At 42.6% G+C, this 14,162-nt stretch overlaps 1 protein-coding gene across 1 annotated transcript in view; it reads left to right on the top strand.

Annotated features, from left to right (window-relative positions):
- Window positions 1-14,162, top strand: part of LOC146074048 (proton-coupled amino acid transporter 1-like) — a 61,169-nt gene that overhangs the window by 29,220 nt on the left and 17,787 nt on the right. The window contains exon 8 of the mRNA XM_083181754.1: window positions 8,405-8,503. Within this exon, the coding sequence (XP_083037880.1) occupies window positions 8,405-8,503 (99 nt within the window). The remainder of the gene's footprint in view (window positions 1-8,404; window positions 8,504-14,162) is intronic.

Here is a 14,162-nt window from a genome sequence, read left to right as displayed (position 1 = left end):
CATGAAAATTTCAAACACTGATTTTTTTAGGGACCAGTTCAGTTCTGATGTGACTTTGAGGGACTTGTATGTGAGACACCCCCATAAATGATGCCATTTCAAAAACTGCACCCCTCACAGTATTCAAAACAGCATTTTGGAAGTTTGTTAACCCTTTAGGTGTTTCACAGGAATTAAAACAAAGTGTAGGTGAAATTTCAAAATTTCTTTTTTTTTTGCAGAGTTTCAATTTTAATACATTTTTCTAACGAATACAGTAGATTTTACTAGAGAAATGTGACTAAAAATTGATTCCCCCAATTCTTTTGTTTTAAAAAATATCCTATATGTGGCCCTAGTGTGCACGTTGACCAAACCACAGGCTTCATAATAGAAGGAGCACCTACTTGATTTTGGAGCCTCCTTTTTATGAGATTTTTTTTTAGGCACCATGTAGGTTTCTAGGCACCATAAGTGCTAAAAGTTAGGAACCTCCCCCACAAGTCACCCCATTTTGCAATCTACACCCCTCAGGGAATTCATCTAGGGGTATAGTGTACATTTCAAACCCCCAGGGGTTTCACCAATTTTGGTATAACTGGGATGTGAAAATGGAAAATTACATTTTTTTTACACAAACATGCAGTTCTGGCTCAAAATTTTTCATTTTCACAAGGAATGAAGGCGACAAAGCACCCCAAAATCTGTGCCCCAATTTCTCCCGAGTACGGCAATGCCTCACATGTGACCAAAAAATACCAGTTGGGTGCATGGCAGGACTCAGAAGGGAAGGAGTGATTTTTGGATTTTGCAGCAAAGATTTTGGTGGAATGAATGGTGGGTGCTATGTTGCATTAGCAAGACTCCCAAAGCACCAATACAGTGGAACCCCCCCACAAGTCACCCCATTTTGCAAAGTACACCCCTCAGGGAATTCATCTAGGGGTATAGTGTACATTTCAAACCCCCAGGGGTTTCACCAATTTTGGTACAACTGGGATGTGAAAATGGAAAATTACATTTTTTTACACAAACATGCAGTTCTGGCTCAAAATTTTTCATTTTCACAAGGAATGAAGGAGACAAAGCACCCCAAAATCTGTGCCCCAATTTCTCCCGAGTACGGCAATGCCTCACATGTGACCAAAAAATACCAGTTGGGTGCATGGCAGGACTCAGAAGGGAAGGAGTGATTTTTGGATTTTGCAGCAAAGATTTTGGTGGAATGAATGGTGGGTGCTATGTTGCATTAGCAAGACTCCCAAAGCACCAATACAGTGGAACCCCCCCACAAGTCACCCCATTTTGCAAAGTACACCCCTCAGGGAATTCATCTAGGGGTATAGTGTACATTTCAAACCCCCAGGGGTTTCACCAATTTTGGTACAACTGGGATGTGAAAATGGAAAATTACATTTTTTTACACAAACATGCAGTTCTGGCTCAAAATTTTTCATTTTCACAAGGAATGAAGGAGACAAAGCACCCCAAAATCTGTGCCCCAATTTCTCCCGAGTATGGCAATGCCTCACATGTGACCAAAAAATACCAGTTGGGTGCATGGCAGGACTCAGAAGGGAAGGAGTGATTTTTGGATTTTGCAGCAAAGATTTTGGTGGAATGAATGGTGGGTGCTATGTTGCATTAGCAAGACTCCCAAAGCACCAATACAGTGGAACCCCCCCACAAGTCACCCCATTTTGCAAAGTACACCCCTCAGGGAATTCATCTAGGGGTATAGTGTACATTTCAAACCCCCAGGGGTTTCACCAATTTTGGTACAACTGGGATGTGAAAATGGAAAATTACATTTTTTTACACAAACATGCAGTTCTGGCTCAAAATTTTTCATTTTCACAAGGAATGAAGGAGACAAAGCACCCCAAAATCTGTGCCCCAATTTCTCCCGAGTACGGCAATGCCTCACATGTGACCAAAAAATACCAGTTGGGTGCATGGCAGGACTCAGAAGGGAAGGAGTGATTTTTGGATTTTGCAGCAAAGATTTTGGTGGAATGAATGGTGGGTGCTATGTTGCATTAGCAAGACTCCCAAAGCACCAATACAGTGGAACCCCCCCACAAGTCACCCCATTTTGCAAAGTACACCCCTCAGGGAATTCATCTAGGGGTATAGTGTACATTTCAAACCCCCAGGGGTTTCACCAATTTTGGTACAACTGGGATGTGAAAATGGAAAATTACATTTTTTTACACAAACATGCAGTTCTGGCTCAAAATTTTTCATTTTCACAAGGAATGAAGGAGACAAAGCACCCCAAAATCTGTGCCCCAATTTCTCCCGAGTACGGCAATGCCTCACATGTGACCAAAAAATACCAGTTGGGTGCATGGCAGGACTCAGAAGGGAAGGAGTGATTTTTGGATTTTGCAGCAAAGATTTTGGTGGAATGAATGGTGGGTGCTATGTTGCATTAGCAAGACTCCCAAAGCACCAATACAGTGGAACCCCCCCACAAGTCACCCCATTTTGCAAAGTACACCCCTCAGGGAATTCATCTCGGGGTATAGTGTACATTTCAAACCCCCAGGGGTTTCATCAATTTTGGTACAACTGGGCAGTGAAAATGAAAAAAATACATTTTTTTACACAAAAATGTACTTCTGGCTCAAAATTTTTCATTTTCACAAGGAATGAAGGAGACAAAGCACCCCAAAATCTGTGCCCCCATTTCTCCAGAGTACGGCAATGCCTCACATGTGACCAAAAAATACCAGTTGGGTGCATGGCAGGACTCAGAAGGGAAGGAGTGATTTTTGGATTTTGCAGCACAGATTTTGGTTGAATGAATGGTGGGTGCTATGTTGCATTACCAATACAGTGGAACCCCTCCACAAGTGACCCCATTTTGCAAACTACACCCCTCAGGGAATTCATCTAGGGGTATAGTGTACATTTCAAACCCCCAGGGGTTTCATCAATTTTGGTACAACTGGGCAGTGAAAATGAAAAAAATACATTTTTTTACACAAAAATGTACTTCTGGCTCAAAATTTTTCATTTTCACAAGGAATGAAGGAGACAAAGCACCCCAAAATCTGTGCCCCCATTTCTCCAGAGTACGGCAATGCCTCACATGTGACCAAAAAATACCAGTTGGGTGCATGGCAGGACTCAGAAGGGAAGGAGTGATTTTTGGATTTTGCAGCACAGATTTTGGTGGAATGAATGGTGGGTGCTATGTTGCATTACCAATACAGTGGAACCCCCCCACAAGTGACCCCATTTTGCAAACTACACCCCTCAGGGAATTCATCTAGGGGTATAGTGTACATTTCAAACCCCCAGGGGTTTCATCAATTTTGGTACAACTGGGCAGTGAAAATGAAAAAAATACATTTTTTTACACAAAAATGTACTTCTGGCTCAAAATTTTTCATTTTCACAAGGAATGAAGGAGACAAAGCACCCCAAAATCTGTGCCCCCATTTCTCCAGAGTACGGCAATGCCTCACATGTGACCAAAAAATACCAGTTGGGTGCATGGCAGGACTCAGAAGGGAAGGAGTGATTTTTGGATTTTGCAGCACAGATTTTGGTGGAATGAATGGTGGGTGCTATGTTGCATTACCAATACAGTGGAACCCCCCCACAAGTGACCCCATTTTGAAAACTACACCCCTCAGGGAATTCATCTAGGGGTATAGTGTACATTTCAAACCCCCAGGGGTTTCATCAATTTTGGTACAACTGGGCAGTGAAAATGAAAAATACATTTTTTTACACAAAAATGTACTTCTGGCTCAAAATTTTTCATTTTCACAAGGAATGAAGGAGACAAAGCACCCCAAAATCTGTGCCCCAATTTCTCCAGAGTACGGCAATGCCTCACGTGACCAAAAAATACCAGTTGGGTACATGGCAGGACTCAGAAGGGAAGGAGTGATTTTTGGTTTTTGCAGCTCAGATTCTGGTGGAATGAATGGTGGGTGCTATGTGGCATTAGCAAGACCCCCGAAGCACGGTGAAATGATGAACCTAATAATCCATAGATGTGTGGTATATTTTGAAACACTCCTTTATACATAGGCCGGGTTTGTCGGGGCAAGTTTCACAGTGGAAAATAGTTTCCTTTCTTATTTCCTTTTTATAGCAAACTTTGCACCTTTTTTGTGTCCTGCCCTTTCTTGCAGTGGAGGGGATTTCGTTGGGAAAATGCTGCCCTGGTACAATACGGGGGCCAGTACTAGAAGTACTGGGGCCCTCTGCCTGCTGATTCCCAAATGTTAGGCTCTTTATGACTTCCTCTTGAAAGTGCATAAATGTCCCCCTCTGGCCGGTAGAACGGAATAGCACGTAAGCGTTATACAGTGCCATCTGGATGATATACACGGCCAGCTTCTTGTACCAGATATTTGTTTTCCGCAGGGCACTGTACGGCTTCAGTACCTGATCTGAAAGATCCACTCCGCCCATGTACTTATTGTAATCTAGGATACAATTTGGTTTTGAGGTGTGGGTACTGGTACCTCGTACAGGGATGGAGGTGGTACTGTCTCCATGAATTGTTGTCAGTATAAGGACATCCCTCTTGTCCTTATATTTGACCAACAACATATTTTCGGTGCATATTCCCCTGCTTTCACCCCTTCTCATTACTTGGGCAATGTGCGTTTTGGGGAGGCCTCTTTGGTTCTTGCGCACAGTACCGCAAGCTGCTGTACCTCTTGAACCAAGGGCCTTAAACAGGGGGATGCTGGTGTAAAAGTTATCCACATAGAGGTGATAACCCTTATCCAGGAAGGGGTGCATTAAATCCCAGACAATTTTTCCACTAACACCTACGAGGGAGGGGGGGCATTCTGGTGGTTCAATTCTTGAATCCTTCCCTTCATATACCCTAAACTTGTGGGTGTACCCTGTGGTGCTTTCACACAGCTTATACATTTTTATGCCATACCTTGCCCTCTTACTGGGAAGGTACTGGCGGAATTTAACCCTTCCTTTAAAATGTATAAGGGACTCGTCGATACTAATACATTTATCAGGAAAGTATAGCTCTGCAAATTTGGCACTGAAATGATCAATGACCGGCCTGACTTTGAATAGCCTGTCAAAGGTGGGATCATCTCTGGGTGGGCACTGTGCATTATCGGTGTAATGTATAAATTTATGGATTGCCTCAAAACGAGCCCGGGGCATGGCCATACGGTGAAATGGGGTGCTGTACAGAACATCTGTACTCCAATATTGCCTAATTTGTGGCTTTTTTACTATGCCCATATGTAACACCAGACCCCAAAACGTCATCATCTCTACTGCATCTACAGGGGTCCACCTAGCAAATGATGACGTGGGGTTTTGAGCAATAAACTGCTGGGCATATAAATTAGTTTGGTCCACCATTAAATTTATAAAATCATCAGAGAAAAATAATTTGAAAAAGTCAATTTCTCTGAGACCTGTTGAATCAAATTGGATTCCTGGGATGGCCAAAAACTCAGGAACCTGGGGCTCAAAATTGTCTGGTGGTGGGGTCCATACGAGATCAATTATTGGGGGGGGGGTCTCAGCTGCTCTACGGGGGCGTCTTTGAGGGGGTCCCTCATCATCAGAGGAGGAAGAGGAGCTTAAGACAAATCCTTCAAATTCCCCGCTTGCCTCACTGGCTGTGTCAGAGTCAGAGGCAAGCATGGCATATGCCTCCTCCACCGAATACATTCTCCTGGATGACTGGGACGACATTTGGGATGACATTTGGGATGCCATTTATATTTTTGTGTTACTGGTAGTGAAATGTTTCAACACGTGTATAGTGTAGGGGGGGGTACAAACTTTATTTCAACCCGGGGGGTATGTAGTGTGTAGTGCAGAAAAAAAAAAATACAAAAAAAAAAAAATTGAAGGGTTCAAAAAAAAAAAAATGGAAGGGGTTAAAAAAAAAAAATGGAAGGGGTTAAAAAAAAAAAATGGAAGGGGTTAAAAAAAAAAATGGAAGGGGTTAAAAAAAAAAAAGGTCCTGCGCCAAAAATTGAGCACAGATGTTGGTCAGTAACGTCCGTCACTGAACAGCGCTCAAAGGCAACAGGAATTTGATCCAAAAAAATAAATAAATAGATCAACCCTGTGCCGAAAAAGCTGATCAGTGATGTACGTCACTGATCAGCGCACAGTGGCCACAGGACACACACAAAATCACAGTGTGTGTAAAAAAAAAAATGTAAAAAAGACCCCACAGCACTCACAAAAAATAAAAAAAGGTGATCAGTGATGCGACACTGATTACCAGTGAGGGGCAGCAGGTGCACAACCTTTGGTGGTACTGACAGGTATATATAAAAAAAAAAACCTCTGTACCCCCAAAAAGTTGCTGATCACCTCAGATATAGTGATCAGCACAAAAGGCGGGGGCAGCAGACACAAAATTTAGCACTCTCTATCACTCTCTGTCACTATCTCTCTCTCTATCTCTCTATCTCTCACTATCTATCACTCTATGACACTGCAGCAGCAGCACTGACAGGTATATCTATATATAAAAAAAAACCTGCGCCCCCAAAAAGTTGCTGATCAGTTAATTTATACTGATCAGCACAAAAGGGGGGGCAGCAGTCAGTTATATAAAAAATATATAGCACAATCTGTCACTATCTCTCTATCTCTCTCTCTCTATCTCTCTCTATCTCTCTCTATCTATCTATAGCTCTATCACACTGCAGCAGCACAAAATATAGCACTAGGCCTCTCTATCTCTCTCTATCTCTCTCTATCTCTTTCAGTTATATAAAAAATATATAGCACAATCTGTCACTATCTCTCTCTCTATCTCTCTCTCTCTATCTCTCTCTATCTCTCTCTATCTCTCTATCTATAGCTCTATCACACTGCAGCAGCACAAAATATAGCACTAGGCCTCTCTATCTCTCTCTATCTCTCTCTATCTCTCTCTCTCTAACTCTCTCTCTATCTAATAAATCGCAGCAGCACAAGATGTCACAGGATGTCACAAGATGTCACAAGCATAAGCAATATCAATGATCAGGTAAGTATTTTGGATGGGTTCTGGTCAGTATAGGCGGCAGCTGGGCACGGTGACCGCACTGCACGCTATTCCAGACCGGAATGGCGTCTGCAGTGCAGTCCCCGTTAGTTTAAACCCCCCTCCATGGCTGTGATTGGTCCGTCGGTTCGACGGACCAATCACGGCCTTTGGGGGCGGGCGGGGTGAGGTGGGGTGACACCAGTGTCACCCTTACACCCCGCGGTGATTGGTGCTGTACAGCACCAATCACCTCCGATCCCGTGTCACCGGCGAGCGTTATTCGCCGGTGACACAGAAAACGCTGTGAATGGCTGTTCACAATGAACAGCCAATCACAGCGATCGCCGACGGGGGGGCGGCATCGCTGCTGTCAGGGACAGCAGACATCGTCCCTCTGTCACTGCGTCTCTAGACGCAGTGACAGTTTTAAGCCATGACGTATATATACGTCAACGGTCGGGAAGTACTTCCCGGCCATGACGTATATATACGTCAAATGTCGTGAAGGGGTTAACGGAGCGCAGCACCACAAAACTATTCTTTATATCTTGCCCATTTCTTAAACGGGATTAGTCACCCGTTTAGGTGCAGCTGCTAGTTAAAGAATACCAAAAAGATAGATTCAGTGCGCAGGTACAAACCCCTCGTTCTCTATTTGAACTGTATACTTTGACTAATTAGTGGTTATGGGTTGAACCCCTGAATGTGATTATCAGTAGTAGTAGTATTATTTAGTTTTTCAATAAAGTTTTGTCCAACCTTACTATAAATATATACATTTTTTTAATATAGATTTCCATTTTGAAAAAGGACATGCCATTTCCTCTGCTGGGAATACATTATACAATTATCTGGTTGATCCACCTGATATCGGCGGCAAATGGACGATGTATGCATGCATGCAACTGATACAAGAATATCTATTGTCTGGACATGTAGAATCGTCCAGTATGTTCATCTGATACATTTTATAAGAAGTTAGTCGGCTGCATAGGGAAGTGTATGTGCTGCAGCGGCTCGCCAACTAATGTTTCCCACAGTCCTTTACAACGGGGTCTGGGGGAAATGTGTCCCCACTTGTACATTATTATATAATAGGTGTCAGGCTGCCAGATAAAATGTCTGTTGTTTAGACAGGCATTTTATCTGACATTGTACGCCCATCATTTCTAAGATGTTAAGAAAACGGCTAAATGTAAAATAAATGAATAAACCCTAAACAGGACCACTCCCTCCCTCATAAGATCTTGGCTTTGTTTTCAAACCATTACTTTTAATTTTATCCATTTACTTCACATTGAGTGAAAATCATATGATGTTCTGTCATTTTTGTTTTATTGTGGCTGCCTCAGGGAAGGCATTCATGTTTTAAAAGTCTTTATTATTATTATTTTTTTAATTGGTGACTTTCCTTTCTTTCAGGATATCCCAGATCCATCTCAACTTTCCTTTGCAGCCAGCTGGAAGACCTATCCTCTCTTCTTCGGAACGGCCATCTTTGCCTTTGAGGGCATCGGAGTGGTAAGATGCTGCTTTGGTTTGGTGACCTTTTTTAGTGGGAAATGACTGCATAAAATGCTCATTCAGTACCATAGGGGAACCAGTGTGTACTGTATAATGTATATTACTTATAGTGGTGCTAGGATATTTAAGGTCACGTCTTTGCAGAAAACTAGAAAGGGTCCACAAAGTCCTACGAGGGTGCTATTCAGCGCAAATCATGTAATCGGCCTCCTTGGATCATTTCAAAGGTGCGTGAGACTTGGGGAGGGGAGAAATTCGCAAAATCCCAGCAGTAGTATGCGGGGGGCTGTCCATCACAGGCTATGGCCTCCATGCATTCTGAGTCCCACCCTGCAATTGCAAAAACTGGCAATCGCATCGCTATTATGCAAGCAATTTTACTATATCGTGAAGTGCTCACCTAGTACATGTGCCCCCTGGCAGTGCAGCCTAGTTGCATACCCAGTCGCAGCAGCTGTGTGTGAGGTCATGCAGCTGCTACGCCTAGCCCCACAAACTCTTGCATTGTCTTGGCCGCAACCCAACAACACCGCATTGCTGCCCCAGAGTCCTTAGACTGCAATTGTATTTCTGTGAATGCAACCGCAGTTTTAGGGCTCATGCATGCGAAATAGCATTTTCCGCACTTTACTGTTCAGTGCTGAATTAGGCCCCAAGAACAGACATGTTGCATGGCTCTGTCTTCACAAAATTGCAATTTCTTTTGGGGAGGACTAACACAAGTGCCCCCACTCGGTGTTACCGACAACGGACTTATTGCTCATCTACAAGGTTTATGTAAAAATCAAGGTCCATGTATGCACTACTCAAATAAGTGGTAAACTCTTTCTCTGATACGGAAACTGCAAGCATGTAGCAATCATATGAATGCCCTGGTGAGAGACAGGTAGTGACCGTTTGCGAGAGGTGACTCTGGATTCGGAGGTTAGCTACAAACCACAATCGTGTTGTAACTGTTTTAGGGGCGTGTCTCATTATTCAAGTCCAAATCTGTGCGCAGCTGTAAGGGCTCAGGCGAGTTATTTGCGACAGGCGTTCTGTGCAATGGTACAGAGCAGTATTTCCTTTTGTAAATGAAGAAGAAAATGTTAACTATTTCTGTGTATTGTATTTTTTCATAAAGACCGTGCTCTAACTAAAGGTTTTTTTTTCTTCTCTTTTCTATATAATTTTCAATAGGGACTGAGACGTGCGTGCGTCTCACACGCGTCCCAGTATCACGGCGGCTGGGCAGCGTCTCTCTGCCCATCTCCGCTTCAGGGAGATGCTGCCCAGTTCGGGGGGGGGTGGTCGGGGCAGCGAGGGGAACCAGCGGGGGCGCGCGTGCATCTCATGCGCGCACCCCTGGCGGTAGTTGGCCGCTGGCGATAGAATCGCCAGCCCCTGCAAGAACGGCAGCGGCTCCATCTGTACATGACCAAGCCAACCTAGTCCAGACTCACGAGATATCCTGCACTTCCTGTTTCTCTCAGGATATTACATTTACCCGCTGTCTCTGAAGGAAGGGGGCTGAGTAGAACTATTTAAATATGTAATACAATATTAAATATCTTAAAATGTATCATTTCTTTTATGGGTTTTTTTTTGTTTAGGAAAGGAATTCCTAAAATCTGTCTCCCTTCCAGTCAAGACTCATGTTCTTTCCTATGCCCATTCTTGTGTGACATTAGGCCTGTGGGTCAGCTGAGATCAGAGTATGTGTGATATTACATTACCGCTGTTGGCTGGAATGAGAGGTTCCACACGTTAACATTGTAGTCTCCTTGAGCTGATAATTGCACATTTATATGTGCTGGTATCTGTGTCAGTCTGGTGAAGTCTTTATTTAGAGCCTTTGGCTACTGTATCCGGCCTCTGATGTACATATTACCTATGTCGGTTTATTGCTTTGAAAATATCTGTTACATTACAGTAGCTTGTTCTCGTCATTCCAGCATATTTCTTTTGGCTCCTCTGTTTTAATTGCTAAGCTTGTAAAATATTTAATTGCCTAGGTTCTTTTTAAAATGTATTAATTATGTTTTATTGAAACAGGATCCATTTAGCTTAGCTCATGACTGCGCCCTGATGTGTGTGAATGAGATAGTTGGTTATTTTAGATGACGAATATAAAAGCTTAGTTGTGTGTTAATAAAATGAAATATGTGCAATTTGTAATTGAAGTTTAAAGGGCAAATGTATCAAAGCTACATTCTGTTTCAACCTATCAGCTTCTCGCTAGCATTTATCTAATGAATTCCATAAATTGATAGGTAGAATATGCTTGGTTGCTGGGCAATTTTTGGTAGTTTTTTTATATCTATGACTATTTCTTCAGCACTGTGGTTCCAGTTGTTGGGTGATGAAGTAGGGCAAGGACTTGTGACTCCTCAATAAGTATCCATTGTTTTTTGTTTATCCTTCAAGTGGGTCCATTATATAGCTGACTGTTACTGGCTTATAAAGCAAAGGAGTTAACAAGGGGTAGCCAATTTTGGATTACGGCAGGTATGCAACTACTGATCGACGTGGTATCCAATTTAAAAGAGATAGTAGAGATAGTGGGTGAGAGGAGAATGATTAGCAAGATAACCACATCATTATTGGATAACGCTTAACACCCTCTCAAAAAAATGTTGACGGATCTGTGTAGCACTTTTAGTGATAGGTTGCTTCACCCTCAATGATCAACGGATCTGTGTAGCACTTTTAGTGATAGGTTGCTTCACCCTCAATGATCAACGGAGAGAGATCGCAGATCTTTTCTTCCGGCTGCAATTAGAATGTACAACTGTCATGGTCTGTAGTAGACCTACATGTTCTTAGATTCTTGATTTATATTGTTTGGACTTCTTATCTTAACATGTGTGTTATTATTATGCTATTACTCTTATCTGTATTGGAACCTTGCCGTAACAATTGCAAATGTTTCCATTGTGAGACGAATAAAGGAATTCTATTCTATAAAAAAAAAAATTCAGCTCGGAAAACCCTGCGAGGCACGTAATAATAAAAAAAAAAAGATACCCCTCTCTCTCACCCAAACACCCCAAAAAAATTCTGATTATATTATCTGTTATAGGAATGTAGATTAGAACGTATGCAGCAAGTAGAGCAGTGGTTCCTTAACCTGGTCTACAACGCACCTCAACAGACCTGGTGTTAAGAATATCAATGTTTCAGCACCGATGGCTGAAATGATGGATGGATGGATGAGGTACTATATTATCTCCTTACACATGGATGGCCTTCGAACCTGAACTTTTCGTTGGTCGCAAAAAAAGTTAAAGCAGAGATCATAGGCCCCTTGTGCTCACTTGAGTTCAACGGGCGACTGAATTCCGGTACAATAAGCTGCATGTTAGGGTGGGTAGAGGCTCATATGAAAGAATCTCTCACCGTAGTGCTAAGTCTGTGCATATCTATTTCTGTGTAATACAAACCGTGGGTGACGTGATCACAACTACTTAGCAGCAAATGTACATTTCACAGTAGTTAGAAAGGAGGGGAAAGGATTATTTGCCAGTCACACTAGAACAATATACCGCCTTCAGAAAGTTACCCATACAAGTGCTGATCCCCCCCATAACACGAAGCAGACAGTCTTTCCTCCGTTAGAATAAAACGCTATAATTAATGCTGTATAACGCATATTAACTTGCAGCTAAACCTTTAATTGACTGAATATCTCTGTTGGCTGAATTCCATAAATGTAAAATAACCGGATTCTTATTTTCTATGCGACTAACGCGATTAGTTACAGAAATCCGTTCCCTGATTGGCTGAACAATAAACATGAAGGAAAGTGATAGCTGTGTATATATAAAGACAATGATCGCTCCTCTAAGGTGAGGGGTCCCTTGTATGGTCGTGGGAAAGGCTGCCACTCAGCCGTCACTGCAGGCTGCTTCGTGTGATACAGAGTGAATCTATGGGACTGTAGGATGTGACCTGTTTGTTTTTTAAATGGATCCACTGGGAGGTATTCAATCTGGGATTCTGACTGTTGGAACATCACTTTTTCCTCTGGTCCGACACTGACTCCACAGTCGGAATTCAATGTTCCGGCTGTCAGAAAGTCTGTGGATCGGTGAAAACGGCCACGGATTGTCAAAACCGGATATGAATTCAAAAATCCATTTTCGTTTCTGACAAAACAGATACAACTTAAAAAAAAAAAAAAAGTCTGATCTGACTGCCTTCAATGCTTCGGTTAACAATAGCCTTGAATAGGCGAGAGGCGATATTTCCCTGCCCTGATTTTTCCCTCTGGTGGACAAGTTTCTATTGGAAGCTATCCACTCATCTGTTGGCGACAGTAATTCCAAGGGCAAAAATAGATGGCAAACAGAATGCCTGGGTAAGAGTGTGACAGGTACGGTCTCAGGCAAGCTCAGAGGCTAATTACTGCATTAGAGGCACCAAATACCAACCAGTGAGTGAGGATTAAGGAGTCAATACTGCAGGAGACCTAACTGTAGGCAAACAATGTAACAAAGCAATAGCGAGAGCCGGCTGGATGACAGTGTGAATAGAGGGAGGAATTAGTAGCAGAAAGAAAGTATTAATGCCACTCCTATAGGTGATTTGTACATTCCAACATTAGAATACAGGGTTCAGGAAATGGGGCGGATTTAGCATTTTGAAATAAAAGAACAACTTTAAAGGTCAGCTTGGCCACGCCTCTCTTGCCTCTGGATCGCTCTGTACTTATATTTTATTTATAAATCTATGTGGTTGACAGACATAAAACAGGTTAATGGATAAAAGGTAGCCAGATACTTCATATAACATGGCAATAATAGAAGTGTGCCAACCACGGTTTGTTTAAGGCTGTGTACATAATGAACTAAAACACCAATTAATGGCAGAAGGGTGTGAGAAAGGAAAAGGGCACAAGAGCTATAGGCAATCACTATATAAGGCAGCGTTTTTCAACCACTGTGCTGTGGCACACGAGTGTGCTTTGAGCTGTTCTCGAGTGTGCCCCCAGATCTAGAGATGCCCAAACCAGTTTACAGCCACCACCAGTTCAACTATTATTTACTGGTCTCTTCTTTTCATGTAAAGGGCCAATGTATTTTCTTTTTTGTTTCTTGTGGGGACCAGTGTGATTATTTTTCCTGTGGGGGCCAATGTGTTTTTCCCTGTGGGGATCTAATGGTGTGCCTTGGCAATTTTAAATTTTTTTTAGTGTGCTGCAAGGTAAAAAGTAAAAATCACTGATATAAGGACTGATACCAATCATTTTGGAGAAGATTCCAAACCCGAGAACCCAATACATGCAAACATTGGAAACATTCTATAATATAAGTGTTTAATCCTGTTAACTCTATGGCTGCTGCATCTGATCATGGCTTGGGGAACTCCCTTTTGCTTTACAGCATAAGCTGTTTAAAGGGTTATTGGGAGAAGAGTAGGCAGCCGCCTTGCTAATCAGTGCGGTAACCTCTTTCCAGTATGCTGAAATTGGTGACCAGTTCCACCAAATAGGTTTATACAGTACATCCCTATCTCCCTGCACAGTCTCCAATATCTCACAGTATGCCGAACACACCAGCTGTGCAGCACAGTTTTGTTAAAGTGAAGATTTGTTCCCTATTTTCTTCTCAGCGGGGACTTCCATAAGGGAAGGATGCAGTGCCATTCTGAGACAGCATAGAGTGAATGCTAGGGG

This window comes from Crinia signifera, chromosome 4 (genome assembly GCF_055691185.1).
Source record: "Crinia signifera chromosome 4, ASM5569118v1, whole genome shotgun sequence".
In the NCBI taxonomy this organism is placed as follows: Eukaryota; Metazoa; Chordata; class Amphibia; order Anura; family Myobatrachidae; genus Crinia; species Crinia signifera.
Note: the sequence above shows the minus strand (reverse complement) of the source record. Positions and strands in the feature narration are given on the sequence as shown.